The sequence below is a fragment of the Grus americana genome, chromosome 2, assembly GCF_028858705.1.
Source record: "Grus americana isolate bGruAme1 chromosome 2, bGruAme1.mat, whole genome shotgun sequence".
Taxonomy (NCBI): Eukaryota; Metazoa; Chordata; class Aves; order Gruiformes; family Gruidae; genus Grus; species Grus americana.
The window spans coordinates 115,375,170-115,401,840 of NC_072853.1; the positions used below are offsets into that span (position 1 = coordinate 115,375,170).

Below are 26,671 nucleotides of genomic sequence, written 5' to 3' on the forward strand. Positions count from 1 at the left end.
GGGTAAATTTATCATTATAGATAGAGAAAACACATTCTTTCCTAGTCCAATCTCTATCTAGGCAGATTCGTGTGTGGCCTATGCTCCTATATGTCACTTGTGGAGCATGTTAAAAAAAAAAAAAAATCAATTTAGCATCCTCTAACAGGGCTTTCTCCTGCCAGCCTGGCACAGTGCTTTTTGGTAATGCTTAAACAAATTAAGAAATGAGAAGTGTTTTGTCCAGTTATAAAGTAATTTAATAACGTACCAGTGATATTGCCAAAACAAGTAGATGTTGGCTACAGGTGGTTAGGCTGTGTTAATAAAACTTCAGTTAAATTATCTGGAAACCACAGCTTGAAGGCTGTGGGGAGAAAAACAGGGCATTTGGAGCCTCGCAAAATAAAAGTACAAGATAACAGTGGAGGCCTTGAAAATTCAAGCACAGGGCAAAACCAGAGGCCTCAGGACTGTAAACAAAACCCACAAATTGTCAACCACAGGTGACTAAAGAAATGAAGCCTTAGAAGTTGAGTCAATTGATTTTGTGGGTTAACAAATAGAACAAAGAACATGTCTGCAACATAGGTAAAACCTAGGACATGTAGTAAACTGAGATATAACATGGAATTGTGAGCCAACAAAGAAAGAACAAGTTAACAGGCTGTTAGCAAACGTAAAAATGACCCCAAGCAGACCTAAAGTGAGGAGGAAGAAATGCACAACATCATTCTCCTCCTGGCAAAGAGGAAGAAGAAAACATAAATATTAGCACTGTAATCATAGCAAAGAACTTGGGATGCTGACAACTTACTATAACCAACCTTTACTTTTTCTAAAGACTAGTTTTATTGACTTTTGAGCCCAGCGGAAGGGTAAGCATGATACTAGAGAAAGGCATAGATAATATTAAGTTTGTGTACAGTAGTTTTAATTATATCATTATTGAATGAGCTGCAATAATTGGCTAATTTGGACTATATGTTTTAGCATGATTACAACCAGACTAATAATAACTTTTTCATTTGCGAAGGCTTTAATTCTTGGCTTTTTGTTTATGGAGTGTTTCTTTAGCCCACATAGATTGCATGGGACGTTTGGTCTGGACCCTAAACATAAGGACAGACAGATAAAACTTGGCTGCAACAGCTGGTAGAGAAGGCAGGCAACAAAGGCTGCTGCAACAGCTCAGCAAAACAGGAATGGGATCAGAATGTGCCCAGCACTCAGTATGGTCTTACCAGCTCTATGCAAACACCTAAAGATGGCTGTGTGATGTGAAAGCACCCAATTTTGTAAGCCTGGGCCTAAAACTGTCCTTTACTACACAGATCAGATGGCCGGAAGAGGTTATTGGAGTATCACCCTACAGTTGCTCCACAGATGGACTCTTTTCTGTTAAAAACAAGTTCAGAAATGCAATTAATGTCCTATGAATCCATGTGAATCTGCTTCCAAAAGAACGTTGAAGTCTGTAGTAGAAGTGAAGTGTTAACAGTCGATGTCTAAATACGTGACTTTTTCTCTCTCAAGATGCAGAATGTAAATAAAAATTCATGCAAGGGTCACTAAGTACTTTAACAAGGGGAGATAATTGCAGTGATCTTCTTGTACTGGACCCCTGATAAGCACCTGCTTTAATGCTTACATGCACTAATAAGAATCAGTGAGCACTATTCTGTAACACCTATGGACTTTGGGCAGCTTCTAGGGGATTCACATCTGAATATTAATGAAGGAGGGGAAAAATAACAAGGTGTCCTGTTTCCAGTTTGCTTAGGCAGTGGCTGCTGGCAGCTACAGAGCTGGTATGCAGAGAAGTGACTGACCTGACTTGCCTCCTTTCGGATCACTTCTGAAAATAATCATTTCACTCAAGGCAGGCAAGTGGTGTGCTCATTTCAAAATGCAGGCTGGTTTTACTTCTGGTAGAACAGATACCCTTACATTTCAAGAAAGTTTGCATAGTTTATTTTGTGCCAAGTTGTTTGCAGAGGAACCATTTCCTCTTCTCCCAACACATACAGCTTCCAGAAGGCATTTTATAGGCATATAAAATTCCCTGCTATAGGCAGGGAATGGGTGGATGTGGGGGTGGGGGGTAGACTGGAGCTTGGATAAAAGGGTTCTGTCTTTCTGGGTGGGAGTCGTAGTCCACACCTAATTTACAAACCAACTTTATTAAGGCAGCTTTGTTTAAAAGAATGTTGGAACAAAACATTATTATTTTTAATTATAGAGCCGTAACAGTTCTAGCAGACAGAGTACAGATCAGGCATGATAAAACTTAGGCATGATAAATTAGTTACCCATTTGTGACCATTTGCTTTTCAGACCTTAGTGTCTATGCTGCTTCTTGGGAAGCTTCTTAGTCTTCAAATAAGTGTGTAATGCTTCTGCCCTCCCTTTTGACTCAGTGGACCCTTTCTATAGGCAAACTATCAGCAATTTTTGGATTGTATTTGCTTTTAATGTATTTAAGAAAACCAGTAGGAACCACTTATTTCTGCACAATTTGAGCAACACAGTTTTGAGATTGTGCATGCTGCATATGAAAGTTCAATGAGACTGTTTTCCAAAGTTTGTATGGCAGAAGACTGAAGTTTAGCTCACTGGGGTTTTTTGTTTTGGTTTGGGTTTTTTTTTTGTGTGTGTGTGTCTGTGCAGTCTCCTAGATCATTTCCGTTGCAGATGCAAACCCCCACTCGTTGGGAATTTAGGCCAATGTGCAGCAGGCTTCCTTACTGCTTGTGCACAAGCCTATAGAAATCCACAGACTGAAAACCTGCCGGTTAACCACATGTATTCTTTGTTAGGAATATCCACGTCTTTTTGCAGCTTAGTATAAGCATTCCATTGTTTCAAAACCATTCTCTGACTTTGTGGGTACCTGCAATAAATTTAGAATATGCTATAGTTCACATGAGTTTTAAAAATTTCTTATCCAACACGTTTCCCATTTTGTCTCCAGCTACTTAGGTTACGTTAGGTACGTCACTTATGACCAGATTTTTTAAATTTTAGCCCCTCCATAGATGAATTTTTCTGAAAATCTGGTACCTGATTTTCATACTTACATTGAAAATTCAGTTTTTCTGAAAAAGTGACTTTTAATCTCTGTGGTCTCTATTTTCAATGGTATTTAGGTCTGAAAACCTTTTCCTTTTTGTGAAATTAGGATAATGGCATTTTCATATTTAACACATACACATATATACATTGCCTGATAAATGCATGAACACTGAATGGAAATTGGTACATTTAAATATATAGTTGTGAAAAACAGTAGGAAAAACTTGATGCATAGGGTAGTTTTTCTGCAGTTTTACACTGGCACATCTACACTAAGGCCAACAGCATTGTTCTAGTGTAATTAGAAAATAGTTTTGCCCAGAGTTGGCTTGCTACAATTATTTGTTCGCTTCTAGTAGTGTACAAACTACAACAGTTGCAATGCGAACACAAAAGAAGGCATGACTGATGCCTCAGAAGCGTGCAATCCAGGCTTATGCTTTTGGCAGCCATTTCCCTTGCAAACAGCAGCAGTGTTGGCGGAAGACAAGAGTCAACAGCAGTCAATCTTCATGTTTGGCTGCTGGGAGCCACTGCCTCATCTCTGGTGGCAGTGGGCTTTTGTAAGTGCTGTCTAACCCGTGTCTGGCAAAATGAGCCGGATTTGCTAAATCACTTGGCTAATAATTCAGCATGGCACATTTGGAATGACAGGCTGATAAGCACTAATTAAGACAGCTCTGTTGGTGTATCTCATTATGCTGTGACCTCCAACAGGGGAGTTGCTGAGTACCTGGGGGCAAGTAAGACTCTCTCCTGGCGCTGAGGGGCCTGGACGAGAGTGCTGGTTCACAGCGTTACCTGCTGTTTGTTTGACTTTCACTGGAACATCTGTAGTGGATGGAGCAGAGATAAAATGAAGATGAATTGAAGTAAATGAAATTTGCCTACAGTATCAGCAATTTAAAGCGTATCCATTTCTCTCATGCTCTGAGCACATCTGTGTTTACTGCTAAACCACCACCAGCAATAAATTGAGATAAATTCTGCATTTTAAATACCCTGTTGATTTGGCTAATAAGCCAGCATGAGTCTCTGTGAAGAGCTCTGTGTCACAATATTTCTGATGGCCTACCAAGGAAGAAGCCCAAGTCACATGGATCACTTTGGTCGCCATGATTTAGGGTCATGTCATGTCCTCATGAGTCACACCATTGACAGTAAATTACACATAATTAAATTAGATGTAACTGATAGAATTTAGATTAAAATATTTTGGGTACAAAGAGCTATTTCAGGTTCCAGGTGCTCTGAATTTATCATGTAGCTCCATAAAATAAAAATAGTATTTGTTCAAAATGCTGTTGACTAAGACCAGTACTTAGTGAGAATGTTTTATGGATATAGTTTAGCCATATTTAATTCTTAAACTCAGTGTTGATACACTGTGCTTCTGTGGTTGTTTGAAGGTATCTGAAGATCTCCATGAACTTTACAGATCTTTAGAAGGAAAAATTAGCGTTGAGTTATAATTGGGGGTTTTATTTTCCTTACTTGGAATTCAGCTCCACAGAGAGAGCACGATGGTTCTTTCACATCAGTTGTAACCCAGAACTATTCTCTAAAGAGCTTCTTAGGAGCTTGAAAGAGAGTACACACTGAGGTGAACAGCTGTGGAAAACTGCAGAAGATAAAAATAATTCAGAGTCCCCTCACACAATCCCCTTGTAGATTATATAGCCAAAACCAGCATTACACTGTGTTCTTTCTGAATATTACCTAGTGATTAAAAGCAGATTGATTTTTTATATCAATTCAAGCTGTGTTTCCCGTTGCTCTCACTTTTTGACTTCTAGTATCCGAGTTCTCCCTAAATTTGCCTGCCTTTATTTCAAGGTATCTGTAAGCCACAGCATTTGACATATTCTTTCTAAGAAAAAAAAGACTACCTCTGTTTTTCTCGATCTATAATTGATAGAGTATTTAGAAAACATTGTAAACCCACTCTGTATTTTTCTCTCTCAGTATGCTACCTTTTTAGAAAATGTCCATATCAAAACAGAATACGTACTTCAGGCATCCAAGGACTGAATCTTCAGGCCTGTAATCTTAGCTGTATGATGGGTAATTGAGAACAGTTAGTGGTTAAGTACTGGGTAAGTCCAACGGCTACTCAGCAGAATATTTCACTAGTCACAACCTCTCCTATGTTTATGTGACCGAGTGTGTTGCAAACATTTTAATTTACATTAGGCCCACCATCTCATGACTGCCTGGCACTTGGCTTCAAGCACATTCCAAGGAGCGGAACAGCATCTCAAGTTACACGAGTGGTATATTGCCTACCTCAGTCTCAAGCTGAGGCTTTAGCTCCTTTTCCCATGTTACCATAAATTAATCTTTATGTGAAATGACTCATCAGCATGCTCCTCAGCTTTCTTCAGTGCTTCTGAGACATGATTTATACCAGCAGTGTATGAAGGAATTTTCATATCTACCTTCTTGGCACTTGAGATCTTGAATTTCTCCTCTGTGTGACGAGCTCCAATAGTAATGCTGCTGTGGTACACAGGTAAAGGAGGAGAGCTGGCATTTTACTTCCTTGGCCTTTAAAAGATTTGAGAACAGCATAAAATCCTTGAGATATATTTTAATTTGATACAGTGTAGCCCAAAGCTAGGAGAACTGCAGCCCCTTTACATGAGGCACACAACATCCTCCAAGTGAAGATACAAAGGCACGAATCCCAGCTCCTTCACCCTTGTTTAATGTCAGACCTGTGACATTCCTGAAAGCTAATTTTTCAGAGAGCTGTACTGTGTTTTTCAGTCGGGGATGGATAATCCTCCTTCCAGGACTAGCTTCTCTAGGAGCTTTAGGCATGTCTGTGCTTATCTCCCTGCTCACGCTGTACTGGTCATTGCTGTGTTTTGGGCTGACTGAAGATCAGGCAATCTGATAGTGATCAGCATCTCCAGAATGCTTCCAGGGAAGCTGGGTTAGTGTTCAGACAAACTGGCATATAAATGTTTTCTGTGTGTCTCTGTGTGTGTGTGTGCTTTGAAAAAATAGCAAAATGTTAAAAATGACATTTCTAAGGAAAATACTGGACAGCTTTTGCATTCTGTTACCTTTGTGCTCCCTGAACAAAACTAGGAGGGCAGAAAGCAATGCACCTCCCTGGCTGACAACTAACTCCAGCTCTGTGGAGAACATGGTGCATCAGCTACAGGGAGAATGGTGTGGAGGCACGAAGCATGCAGGTTTGGTAACACAGAACGAACGTGTGGCTCTTTTAGGAGTTAATATAAACTGGTAATGCTTACAGCACTCTTAAGGCAATGGTAATTACATCAGAAGTGGAGAACTGTTATTGACAGAGGTGATGAGTAATGAGTACAAAACTGCATAAATAGTAAGAGTCCAATGAATTGTTTTGAAAACATAGAACTTCTTAAATAATTCAGCATAAATAAAGACTTTGTCACAGCCTGGCAAAAAGAAGTGCCAAAAGCAGGGTAAGCTTTATTTTTATGTTGGTGTTATCAACATACTCCAATGGTGAACTATGAAAATAGAGTGTGTCCATACAAACCAACTTCAAAATAAGCTATTTAAATCTAGGCAACTGCCAGACAATTTACATGGCTTGTTTAAAGGATACTTCACAGGGCTGATTTGGAACATGCAGCGTGACTGTTGGAAGGAGGATGTGATTTGTAACCGCAAATCTGGTTATCTTTAAATAGCTGCCTGAGTTGCTAACTTTTTTCACTGGTTAGGTCATCAAGCAGCAGCCATTTCCTAGCAATATGTCAATATTCTACAAGAGCGTTTTGGAAAACACTTTAAAAACATCTGATTTGGCTGCATCGCTTCTGTTTGCTGGGACAATAGAGCTGGTGGAGGATGCACAAAGAATGGGGAGCTGGGCCCCGTGAGCTGTCATCTCCCCAACTGCGACACTCAGGCATTTATTGCCATACCGCTGTCCCTGGTTTTAGTGGTTTCTTCTTGCAAATGGTCCAACCAAGTGTGGGTTGTGCTTGTTTAATAATTTATCAATAACAAAATCTTATCATTGATGTTTCTTAAAGATATTATATTCCTAGGTGTGCCTGCACTTCCAACGAGTTGCCCCAAACCTGCTGCCATAAAATTCACTGCTTTTCAAAAATATTTTATTATTTAACTTCTTGGAGTTTGATGCTTCATGTGCAGATACTTATCTTTTCCATGCTTTTTCACTGAAACCAGTTAGAATAATGGAGAACAAATCTAAGTTTCTCCTCACCAATGCGCGCACAATCAAAGAGAGAGGAAAAGGGGATAGCTGGCCGACTGGGACGTTGATTCCTCCTGGACACTGACGTCTTACAGGGTGCCTGTCAGGTCATTTTCTTCTGCGTCATTTGCAAAGTTTCCCTGACGGGGTATTGCAAATACCTGTGACAGCACTGGTGTGCATCAAGCAGTAGATGCCAACTCAAACTTGTATCTTTGGAGTTTTGATCTAAAATGGAACATTTGCGATGGGATTTTAAATCTACAAATACTCAATGTCGTGCACGGAGCACACGTGCCGCGGTGCAAGCACGGTAACAAAAAGCCGCGATGCTGGGCTCGACCGTCGCGCCCTCAGTCCATCCCAGCACCACTCGAAGAGCTTCTGCTAATCTGCGGGGCGGGGGGGGGGAAGCATTCAGGAACGAAGAAGCGCCTGGAAGGGCGGCCCGGGGGCAGCGCCACGTCGCACCGCCGCACCCCCCCCCCCCGCTCCCCCGCCAGCCCGGGCAGGGGGGGACGGACGCGGAGGCGGGGGGGCGACGGTGCCAGCGCTGCTCCGCTCCGCTGCAAACTGCGCAGCCCCGCGGCAGGGGTGGGGGGAAGCCGGCGCCGAGCCCGCTCCTCCCCCGTCCCGGGTGGGAGCGCTTCATCCACGTTTGCAAGTTTGCAGCGGCGGGAGGAGGAGCGGGAGGGCTGGGGCCGGCGGCCTCCCTCCCTTCGCCGCCTAGTGCACCCTGAGGCTGCCCCGCTCGCGGCCCTCCATGGCGGGGCCGGCGGCCGTGCGGCGGCGGGGCCCGGGTTGCGGCGCGCTGCTGCTGCTGCCGGCGCTGCTGGTGAGCTGGGCGGCGTGCCAGGCGCCGCCGGTGCCCGCCGCCGAGCCCCCCTGGGACGGCGCCGACGTCCGCGTCGAGCGGCGCTTCGTGCCCGAGAGCTGCCCGCGGGCCGTGCGGCCCGGAGACTTCGTGCGTTACCACTACCTCGGCGCCTTCCCCGACGGCACCCGCTTCGACTCCAGGTCTGGTTTGCGCCCGCCTCGGGGCTTGGCGTGCAGCTCCCCCCCCCCCGCGCCCCGGGTGCAGCCTCGTCGGGGTTTGGTTCGTGAGGGTGCTCTTTTGGGAGAGGAGGGGAGCGAGCGGTGTTGTCCCCACGAGGGTGGTTTTGTGGCTGTTAAGAGATGGTGCCGCTGGGTGGAGGCTGTGGTTGAAGTTCAGGTCCCCCTGCTCTTCCCGACTGCGACCCGCTGCGGCCCATGAGCCCTTTTGGGGTGACCAGTTGGAAGCAGGTTAGTGGGAAGCTTGGCAGTATCGTACAAGCGAGAACGCAGGACCTACAGGCCACCATGGGAAGATGTCTTTGAAACACGAAGGGGCAGAGAGCTGGGGTGTGACTGCTGGGGACTCGTCGTGAGACCTCTGCGGTGGCTGGGTTCAGTTCGCTGTAGTTTGCATGCCCTGATGGATCCCCACCACGTTCTTCCAGCTGCTGCTCCAAGGTGCTGACTGGGAGCTTTCTGGTCCAAGAGAGAAGACTGTAAGGATATTTGGTTAGCCTGGTAAACAGGAACGTATGTAGTATCGCAGTTTCTCACAATATTTATTGATTTCCTGCCTGTTTCCTTCAGTACATTTCCTATGTCTTTTCCAGGCTCAAACCTACTCGAATGCAAACATTTCTGAATCATTATCTTTGCCAGAAATACAAGAATTATCAGGCTGTGCTTACATAGATTCTATTTTTGGATAAGTTACCATTGAATAAATGTGACCTATGTACAGTGAATTGCCTGGCTGCTTCCCTGCTGTTATTTTGGGATCAGGAAGCCTAAATAGTGGGATCAGGAGATTGTGAAAGGATGCTGATGCTGCTGACAGCTTATTTGTTTTTTCTTGCTTCATTCATTGCCACTGATCGAAGTATTACTTGGAAAGAAAAAACAAAATGTATTTTTGGTAATCCTGGTAATCTTCCTTGTGCTTCAGGGAAAATCTACAGCCTTAGGGAAATAACTGTCCTTCAAAGTAAGCTCGGCTCTTCCTCTGGAGCTGACTGTACTTCAGTACACCGGTAGTGCAACTTCACCAGAACTTCTCCAGATAAAGTGCGGGATGCGGTAGTTGGCGGTTTAGGTGGCATTGATGCTGTTTCAGTGAAAAGGCATGGCAAGGACAGTGAATTCATTGGTGACTGACAGTCTCAGAAAATAAGTCTTAGCTGCAGATGTGAGGACGCACAAAGGCAGCATCCTCACGGCTCATTTTACAAATATGCGACAATTGGAAAACCAGCCATGTGTTCAGAAATGTGTTTCTGATTTCCACAGATACATACTGAGTCTTACTTGTACGAGCTGAGTTGTACCAGCAAATTTCTGCACTGAGACAGGGCACCTGGAGGGGCTTCCCAGGTGTTGGCTCTCTCATTCCAAGTTCCTTACCATTTGGCTCTGAATTATTTGGGGCAGGAACAAGCTGTTCAGAACTGTACAGCATTTATCTCTTTTGGTCCTCCAAATATCAGTAAATAAATAATAACGATGATAGTCTAATCTAACTTGAGTATTTATATGACCATCTTCATTTCAAAAGGGTGTAAAAAGGCAGGTTTGTTTAGCTCCTGATTTTTTTCTAGATGGCAGCTCATGTTGACATATGGTTTTGTTATTCCCTAACTATGGTCTTTTTTAAGATTGATGGCAGTGGTCTATCATGTTAGACAATGGAAAATTACAACATTTTTGTGTTCTGTAGGTTAATGGAAGAAATATTTTGGAGTATTTGTCGTAAAATCTTTGGTGGTCCCTGCATACAAGTTAAAGATATTCAGTCAATTTATACTAAAATTAGCTTATTAGAAAGTCTGTTTTTCTACCTGTCAGAGTTGTTACCTGTTTGAATTTTTTTTAAGTTTTTGAAAGTGCTTACCAGCATCGGTTTAGTCAAACACTACTATGAAATGGTGTAGAAAATACGCTGGGTGTTGAACTAAGGGCAGTTTTACTTTGTTTCTTCTTCAGCTGCTGAAAATGTACTTGAGGTTTAAAATAATTTTTCTCTATTTCCAAGTAGAAGGTAGTAATACAGCTCTTCCTGTTAACAGGCCGTTGACAAAGTCTTAGTAATCATGACTGTCACATAAATTAACTAATGTGCCTGTTTATTCTTTATTTTTTTCCAATCAGTATTTGCATTTTTATTTCCATGGCCATGAAATGATTTACATTTTTTAACTCTGAATATAATTGCCTAGTCATCTGCTGTTAATTTGGTAAATTCCTGTAATAGAAACTAATTTTGCTTAGTTTTAAGGAATCTGCAAAGTCAGTCCTGCAAAGCTGCGTGGTCTGTTCACTGCTTCGTTCAGTTCTCTGCTTAGCATCAATGTTTTCTTAATTGTAGGTTTATTTTTGGCAAAAACCCCTCTTCATCCCACATGGGATGCTTTGTCAATCGCTACAAAATAGCACTCCGACGTTTTCATAGAACCTATTATGTTATTAGTCCTAACATCTTAATTATGTTTTTGTGTGTATAATAAAATTTGTGAGGAACTAATTTAAATATTTTCCATCCTTACCTGGGAGTAGGAATATTTGTGCAACAGAAACTGAATGCTCTGTATAGAGGGTTGTCTATTTTAAGGGAGAAGTTTGCCAGAAAAAAAAAAGATGGAACAAACAGAGATCACTCAGTAAAAATATTTGAGGGATTCAAGGCTCTGGGACTGTTAGGAGGCTCAGTATGTTGTGGAAGTGATGTGTACAGTCTTCGAAGGAAAGTTTGACATCATTTCCCTAGCGATATCTAGCTGCTGGCTGCTTTCCAGAATATTTTAGCAGGCAAACAGGCACAAGCCTTTTTTTTTTTTTTTTAATTATTTTTTCCAGTGCTGCCTTTTATCTGGGAAAAAAAAAAGTCCTTTAAATTATAAAAGGAATTTGAGAGAATGGAAGCAATAAAAGCTTAAAAATAGGCATGAAGCTTTTGAAATGCTTCCCGCTGTGTGTTTATACATTGCTTAAAACAATTAAATAACAGCAGCAATTCAAGCACAGCAAAGCGGGGTCATTGTGTGGGTTTAAGGTAGTCTAATCATGTAAGCTGATGTTAGCGTTCTGCTGTGCTAACGCTGCTGCTTTCTGTGGAAAACTTCATTATCATTTAAGCATCATTTCTTTTACCTTTCAAATTTTGATGTATTATCACAGTGGAGATCATTTAACTAGCTATCTTGATTCTTGATCTGGCAAACTTGCTGTTTAAAGCATGTGTCTATTTTGATTATTTAAGTCTTAATGATGTAAGAGCTGGGAATGTGGCGAAGAAAGTAAGTAACCAGTTGGAGAAAATAAATAACCGATTGGCAAATCTCATAACTGTAACTCGAAAAGACATCTTTTCTCTTTCCTCTTCTCCCGCAAAGAATCCCCAACAGTAGTGTCTCACGTAGTAATGCTTATCGATCTCACGTTATATTTTTGTGGTGTTACTCACCAAAATCAATATGCTGAGATCCTACTGTAGGAGCAGTCATCCTTTCATATCTTGAATAGTGTTTAATTTTTACTTCTTGATGGTAATTTTCCAGTGCTGCTTATAGTATTAATGTGTAAATTAGCTGTTTGTGGTACGGGCTTCAGGTGCCTACAGTATATTTACATCGCACACTGCTACAATGGGTTTCAGATAGACTGTGAGCAGTGAACAGAAGGAGAGCTGGGTTTAAATCGCAGAAACATTTAGATTTGCCCCTTCTCTTAGCAACTTAACAAAAGTTATGCTAATAGGGCAAGGGGGAGACAAGGTATGGTTAAACTCTCAAAAAAAAATAGTGGAATGATGGGTAAATGAACCGCTAACATTTTTGCTCACTTTTCCCATCTTTAGCTATGACAGGGGATCCACGTTCAACGTGTTTGTGGGAAAAGGTCAACTTATTGCTGGGATGGACAAAGCTCTGGTCGGCATGTGTGTGAACGAGCGGCGGTTCGTGAAAATTCCCCCCAAACTCGCCTACGGAAGTGAAGGCGTCTGTAAGTGCAGCACCCGGCCAGTGAATAACTGGTTGTGCAGGTGATTCAGCAGAGCAGATAGTAAGTGTAGTCACAGAAGAGAAGGGTAGAAATTGCAAGTAGTGAATTTCAGAGAGGTTCTCCCCTGCTCAGGGGTGCTTGTCAAGCCTGTAGCCTAGCTAATCGCTCCAGGCTCCCTCTGCATGCCTGAAGGAATAGCTGTTGACTGTGGAGGACCTTCAGCAAATGAACCTTGCTACTGAGGTTAACTATTTATTTCTACCTACCCTGTTGTTAAATAGTTGTTGTATTTTGGCACTGCAGCGCTGCACACGGTTTTGTCAGTGCCAAAAGCAGCTTTGCTCTGCAGACTCAGAGGCAACAAATGCTAAATCAAGAGCAGTTTGCCTGATGGACGTATTTGATAACAGTTCATGTTGCCAGATTCTCGCCCCCCCCCCCCCCCTTATGTAGCTGCGACAGTGACAAGAGGACAGGGGGATATAAGCAGAAGAAGGACTAAGTTGTGCATCATGGATTTTATGTAGGGAATGCATAGATTGGTTCTCTTTTTGCTGATGTCCTGTAAAAAAAAAAGGGAAATAAAACTGGTTGTGTTGTTTTGGTTTTGCAGCTGGTGTGATACCCCCCAATGCTGTGCTTCATTTCGATGTGCTTCTGATCGATCTCTGGAACTCGGAGGACGAAGTGCAGGTTCAGACTTACTTCAAACCTGAGAAATGTCCTCGGACAGTCCAGGTGTCTGACTTTGTACGATACCATTACAATGGAACATTCTTAGATGGGACCCTGTTTGATTCAAGGTACGCAGCTGGGTTGTGTGTCTTTGTGTCTTTTAATAGGTTTCTGATGTCACTTTAAACCATCACTTCCTCCCCCTTCACTAGTATAACTGTTCATGCTAATTGCCCAGAAAGACAAGAAATGAAATGTGTCAGTAATTCATTCAGTGATAATGGGACAGCAGTACTGACTCAAACCAATAAAACAGTACGTTGTTTATGTGTGAGCATTACCAGCCCAGATCCTTTCATTTTTTAAATTTCATTCTGTGTATCTATATTACTATTTATTACAGTCAGGTAATAGTTTTTATAACCACTGTGGCATATCTATTCAAGTTAGATACAAGCTTTATAAACTAAGCAGAGTTTGTGATGAAATTGAGCTACTGATGCTTTCATACTGAGATTTTAAGTTTATGGCATGTGCACTTCATTAAAGTTCTGTGGAAAATGATGCTTTAATAACAGCTGCCATTATATTTGTGAGCCACTTTTCAAAAGCTCTGTTAGGTTCCCGAAATAGCTAAGTGCTCTGGAAGACACTACCCAGCCAGCCCCTGGTAAATCAAGGAGCAATATTTCTTGAGCAGCAAGTTGTGAGTTATATTGTGCATAGTGTGTGGCTTTTGAAGATTAATACTGTTCTTTCCTGCGGCTGTCTCAGATTTGGTTGTGGTTTTGGTTTTTTTCTTCATTTTTAGCCATAATCGGATGCGAACTTATGATACCTATGTGGGAATTGGATGGCTAATTCCTGGTATGGACCAGGGTCTTTTGGGAATGTGTGTGGGAGAGAAGCGCATTATCACAATACCACCTTTCCTGGCTTATGGAGAAGAAGGAGATGGTAAAAGTTACGCTTTTTTTTTTTTTTTTTGAATCAAAGTCATCCATATTTTAAAACAAACTTGTACTTTGTGTATTTCAAATTTATGGGCAATGTTATTACCCATTTCAGACAGATGGAACAAAATGCTGGCAAGAGAGGTTCAAAATGTATTAGGTACAGGGATGGACTGATTAAAGTAAAAGATTTTTTAAAAAATTTAACCAGTAGGTTGCTTAACAGATATACTGTTGATAGAATTATAATCTTTATATACTGACATTTTGTTTAATTCAGAGGATATAATCTGTGATTAATATCTAGTGGCTCCAAAAACTGGAAGTCAGATGACTGCATAATTCTTTCAATGACTGCCACAGAGAGCAGAAAACTTTTGAAAAAAGAAAAATGTATTTTTAGTTCCAATTTTTTTTTTTTTGGCAACCAATGCCCTAGTAATAACTACAAGATGGATTAATTGTCCTATGAGACTGTATGCAGCCTGCAGGTCCCCATGTTAAATGAGGGGGCAGTTAGGTATAGTTTGGGATGCTTCCTTAAATTCTTTCTCTGCTCTAATGTTTAAGAATGTGTCTGTGGTGTACAAGGTTTTGTACCCCTTCCATGACTTCATTATCATTAACTGTGATAGCCATCTCCATGGATAACAAAACTTTGTGGAGTTGTGTTTTAAAATTTTGCCAAGATCTTGAGCTCAATGGTTCTCAGTCAAAGCAACCCGTGCTATCGTTTGTGTATTGGTGGAAAGGTACTTTTTCACTGAGATATTCAATTTGCCCTTCTTCAACTTCCATCATGTGGCCTCCTGTTTTGATATTAACAGGATGGGAAGAGCGGGTGTACCAAATTTGTATTCTGATGGTTATTTTATGCACTTTCATGAAGTGCGTTGGAAATACTGTTAGACTAAACCATGTGGCTCAGATGGAGCTGGTGTATATTGACCAAGATAGATGTTGCTGAGGAGGCTGTTGGTTTTGGTGAGGCAATGCCATCACAATAGGAACAGAAGGAAATAATTGAGTTGGAGAATTAAGTGACAAACCCACACATGAAACAAAAAATGACTGACTAGAAGCAGATTACGCAAATTTATTTTGGGAGGGGACGTGCCTGATATTCAGCAGTAGGTTACTTTTCTTCAACAAACATGTTTAAGCTCCTTCTAAAAGACCTGCTCTTTCTTACCAATTTTCTGCTCAACACTCCTGTAGGTAAGGAGATCCCTGGCCAAGCATCTCTCGTCTTTGATGTGGTTTTGCTAGATCTCCATAACCCCAAAGATGGTATTTCTATTGAGAACCAGCACGTGCCTGAATCTTGTGAGCGGAGAAGCCAGACAGGAGACTTCCTCCGATACCATTACAACGGCACACTTTTAGATGGCACGTTGTTTGATTCCAGGTAACTGAACCATTTGGCCCTACAGATCCCGTTTCCAGTTTGGCTTGTCTGTCTTGTCCATAATATACCTAAATACAATTCTTTGGTTTTCCTTCCTTTTTGACATTTGTGAGTGGAGTTGGAGTCTTTTCTTAAAAAACCTCATAAAAACCTTTTCAGCATGGGAAGGAGGACAAAGACCTATTTTGTGTTATGACAGTACCACAGACGCCATCTAGGGGTGGTGAGGCACCTGCCGAAGCTACGTATGCTTTTGACACGCATGCCTGAAGACTCTTTGCCCCATAGAATTTATCTGCCAAAGAGGTAAAACTCCTGAAGAGAGAGAAAATAAATATGATTCCCATTTTATGTCCTGAGTCAATGAGCTAGTTTGAGATTGGTCTCAGGACAGCCTTTCCCTTTGTACCTGAAAGCAGTTTGCATTTTGAAGGCTCATGTCTTTCAAGACTGAATTCAGCAACGGCGTCTCTGTGATAAAGGAAGAGGGATTGCTGTCACATCAGATTCAAAGCTCTTTGGGTGCATGAGGCTCACATACAGAATTATATGGTGAATAATAACCCTTGTAGCTTCCTGTCACTTTTTGTTTGCTCTTTAATGAGCAGTACTTTACTTCCTCACTCCAGCTGGCACAAGTAGCTAAAATGAGTGGAAAATAAGTCACTGTAAAATGTTTTACAAAATAAACTAAGAAAATTTTTTGTCATATTTCTACAACTGCTGCAAGCTGAAGATCAGGATCACTTTGCAAACATTAGCTGAGGAGTATACCGTGTGTGCTACTTTCCACGAGGTCTAGTCAGGGAATTGTATCTCACGTAATTCAATTGATGTGCAGTAAGTTTCAGAATCAACCTTGACCTCCCTATTCAGCTACCCAGCTTGGTGGGAGGATTGAAAGCAGGAGACCTGCATCAACAGCCGTCACTGGAGACCTTAATTTGCAGCTTAGGAAAACTTATAAGTTAAGAACTTCAAGCTTATCCACAGTGCACCTGCCCAGAATCTCTCTTTTTTGAGGTGTAAATGAGTAGTGTCTGTAGTAGTTAAACGATCTTTTTAAATGGCTGTAGTATTTATATTAGCATTGTTGTCAATAAATAGTAATAAATGCTTTGTAGACAGCAGCCTCTGCATCATTCTTAAGTGCTGGCAGTTGTTTGAGGGCTTATTTGTTAGAGTGTTGTATCCTGGCTTCCTGCAGAATTTACAAGAAAGGCCAATATCTAACAAGTATCTATAAAAAAAATAGAGCAGCTAACAATAGTTATTGAAAGCCTTGGAGTTGGCCAGGAAAAAAATTCCCACTAGTACAGGGAGCACGCCAGAAGCACTGTGAATGGCTGGGGTTGAGAGCTTGAATAATCTTTTCCTTCGTTTTTTTTCTCTGCAATATTCAGTTGCAGAACTGCCCCATGGCTGCTCAACCAGAGCTGTCTGGACTCAGAGCAGTTGAATAAACCTCTGAATTACATCAGAGTCTGCATTGGTCTTGCTCTTTCCCAGACTGACCTCGTAAAGGTGAATTAAAACCTTTCTGCCTTCCCTTCCTTGGGTTGTGCCTTCATGTAGGATGTCTTGAAGAAAGACAGAAGACAGACGTCCTTGTAATGGACATAATTTTGTTGTTGCAAGCTTGTTTTATTCTGTCATGAGGGACTGAAGCTGATCCTCCAGCCTACGTATAAGTGATTGGCATAGTTCGGAAGGGAGGGATAGTATTGATACTGTTTTGTTGTCATGACTCATTTTAATGCCGTGCATCCCAGGAAAACCTATTTATCCCACCTCCTGCTTTGATTAGTTGAACTACATAGCTGTGGTTGCAAAATGAGATGGTCTGAAGGGTGTCTCACAAAAATGAACTTAAACTTTATCTAGTTGATAAGCACTTACTGAAATTGAGTTGGAGTGGGGAAAATTTAAAGGAAAAAAATTATTTTTTCAGTTACTTATTAAAACATGATTTTTATTTAGTTTAAAATACATAAATAAGTGAGATTCTCTGTCAAGATGTAGTAGAAATGCATGTGCAAATAAGCTGTTCCATAGCCAGGGACCCAGTACTGGTTAATAACTGACATGTGCATCACTGACTGATGAAACTTGGTGGCCTAGATTCATTGAACATGGTTCATTGCGTTGTTCCTCTCCAGTGCTAGTTAATGACCGTGTGTTTGACCTTAACTGGTTTAAGAATTGTGTTGCAGACCTATTGTAAAATTCTGTGTTTTCTGGAGTACACCTGACACTGCTAAAATGCAGATATTTTCCATAGCTATTCACGAAATCGTACATATGACACCTATGTCGGGAAAGGTTATGTGATTGCTGGGATGGATGAAGGTTTGCTAGGCGTATGCACTGGTGAAAAGAGAAGAATAATAATCCCCCCTCATCTTGGATATGGAGAAGAAGGAAGAGGTAAGCTTAACTTTTCATTCAAGTCTTCCGTAATAATATTTAGTGCATCTGTGTATAGTTAAACTTTATAAAGTATTTGTTCCTTTTTTTTTTTTTGGCATTTGAAAGGCTTATGAATTAGTTCACTATTTCATGGGCATGCAACTGACAGTTACACCCAGAACTGGCAAAATTATTTTAATTAGCTAAATAGGCGGGAGAATAAGAATGCAGAACAATCTCACATGTATTTGGTGACATGAAATTATTTGGATAATTAGTGTCTCAGGCAGACTGGTACTTGGTGACCTGAACTCATTTGGATAATCAGTGTTTCAGAGACTGGTACTTGGATGCCAGGAGTTCTGCAGTGTGAGATCTTCCTTCCTGTGTGTCTTAACAAGCTGTCTATGCTAAAGGAATTCGTTGTTTTCTTCCCCGTTCCTTCCACAGCCATAGATTTTGTGGACTCCTAAGCCACCTGCGTAAGCAGTGGATGCATGTAACAGCAAAGTGTCTGTGTATGTATAACATACAGTTACGATTCCTTTGCAAAAACTCATTATTACCTAAAAAGATTGCTGTGAGAGATTGAATCTGATAACCCTTCTAGCCGAGCAGTTTTATGGCTGGTGTTTCAAAAGGTGCCTCCTGGGATCTTACTGGGAAAAAGTGAGTTAGAAGAAAAGCCTCTCTTCTGGGAATGTGAATTCTGTGCTGTTGATTTGGGAATTAAGACTCCTCCAAAACCAAAACCCTCCCCTGGGTCTGTATGTGCCTGTCAATCCTGGTAATGCGATTGCACATTATCCTGGGAAGGGGAGGAAGAAGTTGGCTGCTATCAGGGTATTTTAAGGAAATGTAACCTTTCAAATATAATGGCATTCCTTAAAGCATGAGAAGTCCTATGAGAATGTTGATGATCAATAATGAATTGGTACATGATGCACAAATCAGTTGTTTAGGATGGTCCCAGGAAATACATCGCTATTGCTTCATTTCTGCATAACTTTCAAATTCAGAATAAAGGAAATTTTTTCCTTCACTGTTGAACTGAGTGCATGTGTAGTGCTTTTCCACTGGTTCTCTTTCCTGCACTGGATGCAGCTTGCATCTGTTGCATACAGAGGAGATGTAATCCTTTAATTCTGAATAAGAAGAGCAGAACGACTCGGTAGCAGACCCAGTGGGAATATATATTCCTACAGGGTGCAGTACCTGGTCATCCTAAGCCTGTTTGGGTTTTTCTTTCTCTACTTGCCTAATTTGCTTCCTATTTAGGAAAGATTCCAGGATCTGCAGTGCTGGTCTTTGACATCCATGTGGTTGACTTCCACAACCCCTCAGATTCTGTCAGCATTACTGTTAACTACAAACCTTCCAACTGTACCGTACTGAGTAAGAAGGGAGATTACTTGAAGTATCACTACAATGCTTCGTTGCTGGATGGTACTTTGCTAGACTCGACGTAAGTAGATCGCTTGGTAAAGAAAATGTCCCTAGCAGCTGTGAAAGCAGAATGAATTGCCTGCAGAGTGGGCTGGCAGGGAATAAAGAATTTTTAAGTGACTAATTGACTATTTATGTAGAATGTATTTTTCTTTTTCTGCCTGCCTAAGATATATTAGGAGGAGAAAAAGAAAAAGAGAATCTGTTGTAGCATAATGAGAGAACTGGGAACAAAGAGGATGTAGGAGTGTGTTGGAGAAGAGCATAAGCACTACAGGTGGAGTGATGAAACAGGTTGTCTGCATGGCAGCCTGATTAAATGGGCTCAGTCAGGAGTCTGGGCCAGTCATACTACAACGACACAGAGCTCTGCGTGAACGAACTGTCCAAGTGTATTCAGTTTCTTGGGTAGGACTTGCACTCTGCGCTGATTCAGTGCTCCTGAGGGACATCTGGTAGAGGTACTCGGTGTAGTCTTGTTACAGCTATCTTGATTTTTAGTAAATAGTGTTTTATAGTAAATGGTCACTGTCATGTCTGTACTGCACACAGGTGTGAGTTTTCCTGTATTGTAGTGTTGCCATAAGGGTCAGCATGGAGAAACTATCAGAGGGCTTGATCGTGAGTGTGACTGCAGTGTTGCTCTTGCTCCTTCCTGTTGACAGCAGGTTTATGAAGGAAGCAGAGATTGCTCCAGTCTGTCTCATGGAGAGCTAAAGCGAGCCCATCGCACTCTTTGCTGCAGCTACAGGAGTACTTCTGCTAGCTTATCTTCTGCCTTCATAGCGCAAGTCATCTAAATAATATTTTTTTTTTTTGGAAGGGAAGTTGGGAAAAGCTATTCTTAAACAGGTTATAATTAACATAGGAAGCAGCTCATAGTTTTCACAGCGTACACAATAGCTTGCAGAGCTGAAAAGCTGGCTTACGTTGAAGCGCGTGATGTGATGCTGTAGGCAAGTATGTATGCAAGTAACGTGTTTGGATCAAAATGCCTTTTATATGGCAGGAATGCTGAATTCCCATTTTTGTAGCAGGAACCAAGGGATGTCGAGACTGTCTTATTCAAAGCATTTTATAGAGAATCAAAGATCATGAGTCTTCTTCTCCTAATTTTAAGGCAGACCTCCTAGCCACTCAGTTGTTTTCTTTCCAAATAATACTCTCTTGTACAAGCATGTCACGCAGTGGTACAGACAAGCCAAATAACCAAAGAAAGGAGACCAACAGAAGAAAGGGTCCTGTTGTTGCGACACATACTGAATAAAAAGTCTTAACGCTGCACGCTGTACTTTTAGAATCATCACACGCGTTGAACTTCTGGGGTTTTCATTCGTGATAATTTCTAATTTTAGAAATGAGCCACCAGCAGCAAGGTATAATTTAAAATACAATATGGTTAAATAGCAGCAGTAGTAGTATACGTGCAGGCTGTCTTGGTTAAGTGACTGCTACATTATAGTGACTGATTTTATTAAAGGGATAGCTGATCCATGGGAATGCACCCAGGTCCCTATAGGTTGGTAGTTCTGGGACAAATGCACATCTGGAATTTTTACATCTGCTAAAAGGTCCAACTTCATTAGTTAAAAATATGTGAAAGGCAAAAGCCCTTATTTTGAGATAAAATACTTTGGGGGTTTAATTGGCAGGATTAATGATTTTAATTGGATTTTGTTCAAGAAGCCTATAATTTTAGTACCAGAGGACTTGTCAATGGTAGGGACACTTCTGTTTGGCATTGCCTGGCACTTGCTACCTTGAGAACAAGTTCAGGTAACTGCTTGGTAGAACAGAGCTTTGGGCATGAAGTAAATTTTTGGCAATGACAGGACACTAACTAGAAACTGCTGTTTCTCTGGTAATTTTGAACAACAGAAATTCTCTATTGTATGTTTAGAGCTTTTTTTGTTGTTTTTCTCTCCCCGCCCCTCCAGACACAGCCTTGGCAAGACCTACAACATAGTCCTGGGATCAGGACAGGTGGTGGTGGGGATGGACATGGGCCTTCAAGACATGTGTGTCGGTGAACGCCGAACGGTCATTATTCCACCTCATCTTGGTTATGGAGAAGATGGAGTCGGTAAGTGAGTGAAACCTATTGCACATCCACTTAGCATCTCTTGAGTAACTGAAACACAAGTATGCGTGTTTTGTTACTTGCTGTGCACAAGGGCATAAGGTGAGTGTCTCTTACCTGCTTGAATGGGATTTTTTTAGATGTTTTTCATTTCATTATTTTAGACAGCCCCCTCGTTCCCCAGTGAAATGAACATCCTGTGTTGTGTGTTAAGCCATACTGTTACTGTGGCCAATAGAAGGACCATCCCGTTACAAAAGGGAACACACGCCCCCAGTTATGTCGCTTTGTCAAAATGGAAAGCTCCAGGCACTCTGATGTTGCGGAGGGATGTAAACGCTGTTCTCTGTGATAGCGAATTGGGCACTGATGCTTGGACGTGCAACGTGTTATTCAGGGAGCAAACCTGAAAGGGACTGTTCAGCACCAATATGTTAGAAAATGCAAAGAAAACTCAGAACTCAGAAACAACATAAACTGGATGCAAGATGTGGAACAGTGTATTGGTGCTGTTGAAACCCCAACACCAATACATTTAAGGCCAGAGCGTTGAGGCTTACAAATCTTTAATGGCAGGGACAACAATAGTAAAAAAGAACAATACAGAATTGACAAGAACTCTCGTCGCCCTGTATGTGTGGTTCTTACTGGTCCTCTGAGTTAAGACACGAGGGAAAGGAATGTTATCGGGAGATCACCAAGGTTGACACACTCTGATATGTATGGAAACAGTTGCATAAGTTGCTATGTTCTTTGAATAGCTCCAGAACAGTCTATATTTTGTAAAGACTGTCAGGCATCATGTGCCAGGCTTAGTGGAGAATTAATTTGTGATAAGAGATGAAGAAGCATTATCACTTGTACCTGTCTTCCATGAAAAATTATGAGTATTATATATGCAATACTCTATGCTATTATAAAATCATATATATAATAAATAGAAAATTTTCTCATAACATAAAACATCTGCTGTGTTAAAAAAAGTTACAAACATTCCTAGCATAGGTATTTGCCATAATTCAAATTGCATTCGATATACATGGTCTGAAACATTGCATGAGTGTCAGTGTTGTGGTATATACCTGGATATCTGAAGAGATTGCTCCTTTGCTACTGGACAGAAGTTAGAGGTGACCTCAGTTTTCTTTTCCAAGAGTAAATTAAACTCCTCCCACGGTTTCATTGAGGTAACATCCCAAGCTGTTGCAACACTGTTGAGTCTGTCAGTACCACCTTGACACAGTGTATCAGCGAGATAAAGGAAAAATGATTCATTTCTGCAGGTTTGTAAGCAATAAAAATGGATGCAGTTTTATTCAGAAAGCTTCCTTTATGCTTTGATCACCTCTGCTAAAGTGAACAGGAAGATTTGGTGGGCTTGGGATCACGGAGCTGGGGATCACAGTAGAGAAGCGCCTGTTGGAGCAGGAAGAGAAATTTAATTATGGACTGAAAGGAAATTTACCCTTCAGTGTAAGTGAGGATAAATACCCCTCTTTGCCATTTGTTGTGACAGAAGGAGAAGTGCCTGGTAGTGCTGTACTAGTTTTCGACATCGAACTGCTGGAACTGGTGTCTGGCTTGCCTGAAGGGTACATGTTTGTATGGAACGGGGAAGTCTCTCCCAATCTTTTTGAAGAAATAGACCAGAATCACGATGGAGAGGTTCTTTTGGAGGAGGTAAGCTGAAAATGAAAATGCTTGCAGTGGTTTTCTCATACCCCCATCAATGCAGATGTTGAAGAATGGGGTCTCTCCTCTCCTCTTCTCCTCCTGTTCTCCTTCTGACATGATGTTTGTGGTCAAGTTAACAGGAAGGCAGCGTGTCAGTTAAAACATTTATCTTTAGAGGTAGAACCAAGAAGAAAAGAGTGGCCATAAAAGAAAATAAGAATGGCTGTACTACTCAAGATCATTTACTGTTGTGGTCTCCTTGGTCAACAACAGGTGCTTAGGGCAGGAGTGTAAGAGGCAGAGTGAGTATTCAGCGATCCTTCACTGTAGCAGCCACAACAGTGGCTGTTAATTGGAGATCTATTGTGAATTCTTGAGCCAAAGCTGAGCCTGCAGCTGCACATCCAGGAACCGTCTCATCACTTCTGGAGCCTGGCGATGCCTGTGGCTGCTCCTTCCATGGGTGAATTGTGTGAACAAGCCTCCTTCCCCTTGAGTGCTTTAACATCTGCGGTGTGAGAATGTCATTGGTGCCCTAATTGAACTCCACTTGCCTTTGCCACACCATCTCCAATAATATAAACCTCCGTGAGGTTTTCTGCATTTTCTCTTAACTGAAGAGTTCTATTTTTTTATTTCCTTCTTCAGTCTTCTTTGTCACCTCTGTTGTTCTGTTTTCTGTCCTTGCTTGTTGGAGTAGTGCTGCCTGCAGCTCTCGGGTTGCAGGCTGTGGATCTATGGAACAGCATGAGATGCTTTCCAGCATTTTAACAAGCCAATGGGGTAAAATCAAAATCTTGTTTTCCCTCTTCCTAGCACTCTCTTCCACCTGTTTATTTTCCTTATTTCTCCATCTTCTCTCTTGTGTTTATCTCCACTTCTGTCCTTGCAGAGAAGAAAAGAGTTTTGATCAGTTTAGAAAATGAGTGAGGTGGGATGTGACTGTTGATAGCCACATCCTTCTGGTCACCTAGCAAGGAGGAGAAGGAGAAGCCAAGGAGATATGAGAGGATGCTTGGCTTAAAAGGTGTAAGTGAATGTCAGCAGCAGCTCTCATTGCTGAAGCTTATTTAGCGGGTAGCGCCAGAGATAACAGAATTGGAAAAATTGTGTTTGATTGTGGACTTTCTGGTTTTGGCAAGTCAGCAGTATGACTTCCGTCAGTTGTTGTCTAATCACCATGAACAACTTCATCATATATAGAAGGAAAAGGATTTTTAGGGAAAACTAACCTTGTCATCTTGCAACCTTCCCCACCATGGAGTCAAGTGGAAGGTGTAATGCCTGAAGCTACTTCAACAAATCTCAGGGTATCCTGATACTTAAAGTCTCTTTTCTGTGTTTCATTCTTTGTTCTTGTGTATTGTAAGACGCAGGTGGATGTCTGTTTTACAGTGTGGGCTGCTTGTATCAGCATGTGAATCCATGTAGATCTATTCCTATGTCACTCTCTATTCAACTCTTCTTTCCCCTAAATTACGAAAAAGAACTTTCCTTATTATGGGTCCAGGACTCACTGGAATAAGTGAGGAAATCCCTGTTGAGCTCCACAAAGAGTGATTTAACCTCATGTGTCTGTCCTAATTAGTCCAGTTTGGGTTGTAAACTTTATAGGATAGTAACAGTGTACTTTTATGTACACTTAAGCAGTAAAATGCTAAATAGTCAACAAATAAATGCTGCTTTTGTAAATACTCTTCAGTTTTAAATGGCTGTTTCACTGTGCGCTGTTTTCTCCTCCTTTCCCTCCACCTAGTTTTCAGACTACATTCAAGCTCAAGTTGATTCCGGCAAGGGAAAACTAGCTCCTGGTTTTGATTTTGAAAAGATTGTTAAAAATATGTTCACCAATCAAGACAGGGATGGAAATGGTAAAGTTACCGCGGAAGAGTTCAAGTTGAAAGACCAGGAGGCCAAAGAGGAACATGATGAACTGTAAAGCTAAGAAAAAAAGAAGAGTCCTGAGCTGACCTACTGTTTGAACGTGTGTACTGGAAGAGGTTTCGGCAAGCATTTCTGACAGGTTAGCGCTCAGCTAGCTAGCCTGTGTCTGCCTGTGCCTGCGTGCTGCTAGGCTGTTAAAATAGGAAGAGATTTTCAGTTTGGAATTGTTAGGTATATTTGAAAAAAAAAAAAAAAAGTGTTAAGTGCCTCAAGATGGGATGTATAAACGGATAAGGAGTGTACTGCTGTACGTGGCGGCGGGACCCACGTGGTCTGTTTTTATGCTAAAGATTAGAAGTTGTCATTGAACCATACAGTCACTTGGATGGATGGTAGGGAGAAAACTTACCGAGTGCTTTTTTAAAAGAGTTTTAAAAAAGCTTCTGTATCCAAAGTATTTCTGCAGGAGAACAAACCAGAAAATATTGCCCATGAAAATAACCTGTAAAAATCATCAGACACTGGGCCTAGTTCCTTTCAGAAGGCACGAGCACTCTTTCTAGTAACTGAACAAACTCTTACGAATATTTGCCAGCAGGAGCTCCGATCTGCAAATTGCAGAACATGCAGTTAACTATGCCATTGCAAAATGTCCATAAGCTGTGAATTAAACAGGCCTAGAATTGTAACCGTGTACGTCTCGGGTTTTTACCTTACGAAATAAGTTTGCTGCCGTCTGTGTTGTATTTAATTAATAACCTTGACTCTTCTTGCTGGCCTGTTGAAACAGTGTTCTGATCAGTGATTCCCAAACCTTTCTAGTTGTAACCTTATTTATAGGTTTGTTAGACTTTAAATATTAGTATTATGGGGTCCAAATACTGTCATAAATACTGGATACAATTGATTTTGTGTTGGGCTTCTGCCTCCTATTTTGGGAATTGTTAGACTAAGGAGTAAGTACTTAGAGCTTATGCAGCAGAGCAGCCTGGCACGGCGAACAAACAAAAAGACAGTGATAGAATCAAGAAACAGACCCATCTGTTTATGCCTGCAAATGTTCCGGCCTATCCCTCAATAAGAAATCAGCTCTGGGAGTGCTGTTTAGATTATGTGAACTCTGGAGACAATCACCCATTTGATCTATAAGTGTAGCAAGCTGTTTAACAAAAAAGACACTCAACAGACAACGTTTCGCTGGAAGGCTGTATCATCCCCCCCTCAGTACACTACATGTAAAGAGCACAAAGACGTATAGTGTGACACTGTTAAAGACAAGTAGAAAGGGAGTTGTGTTCCTGTTATACGCTTTGTGTCTAGTGTCTTGCTTTTCTTGATCTGCCCATGTGGGTTGTAAGCTCCCTGAGATGCTCTTTTTAAAAACTGGTATTTCAATTGGATGAAAACATTTCGCGTTGGTTTTTAATACTGTTCTAGAAAGTGCAGTGAAATATTTTTTGAGTTTGATACCATTAAATGTTGGATAACTGATCTTTTTGTTAAATAAAGTGTTGATCAACTATTAGTGTTAAAGTTTCTTTTTTTTTTCTGGCATTCTGATGGGTGGGGAATCTGAGTAGAGGCAAATACCCTTTGTGCAGCGCTTTTCTCGTGCACATAGGCTTTTCCTGAGTATGTTCAATATTGCTCTTGGTCTTTAGGAAAAATACTTAAAACTAAGATTATTTGATTCAAAATGATTGAAAAAAAAATAAACCACAATAAAAGATTTTTAGTACTTCACACAGGTGAAGTGAAGTCATTCTTTGGCCTTAGAAGATGTTCCCGAAATGCCCCATCCCGTGCTGCCATCAGCTGTGACAGTTGGGAGG

General features: G+C 41.3%; 1 protein-coding gene across 4 annotated transcripts; it reads left to right on the plus strand.

Moving 5' to 3' along the window:
- The first annotated feature begins 7,720 nt into the window (after positions 1-7,720).
- On the plus strand, positions 7,721-26,361 carry FKBP9 (FKBP prolyl isomerase 9). Of its 4 annotated transcripts, none has more exons than XM_054816752.1 (10): positions 7,726-8,296; positions 12,165-12,310; positions 12,924-13,113; positions 13,797-13,948; positions 15,157-15,346; positions 17,628-17,773; positions 19,034-19,220; positions 21,139-21,284; positions 22,798-22,961; positions 24,712-26,361. In XM_054816752.1, the coding sequence occupies exons 1-10, from the start codon at positions 8,043-8,045 to the stop codon at positions 24,892-24,894; spliced, it is 1,758 nt and encodes a 585-aa protein (XP_054672727.1). In that variant the 5' UTR covers positions 7,726-8,042; the 3' UTR covers positions 24,895-26,361. The 4 variants fall into 4 exon arrangements, with proteins under 4 accessions (XP_054672729.1, XP_054672730.1, XP_054672727.1 ...); XM_054816753.1 differs by having other exon boundaries at positions 7,730-8,296; positions 13,797-13,942; XM_054816754.1 differs by lacking the exon at positions 22,798-22,961 and having other exon boundaries at positions 7,721-8,296.
- Positions 26,362-26,671: the final 310 nt, after the last annotated feature.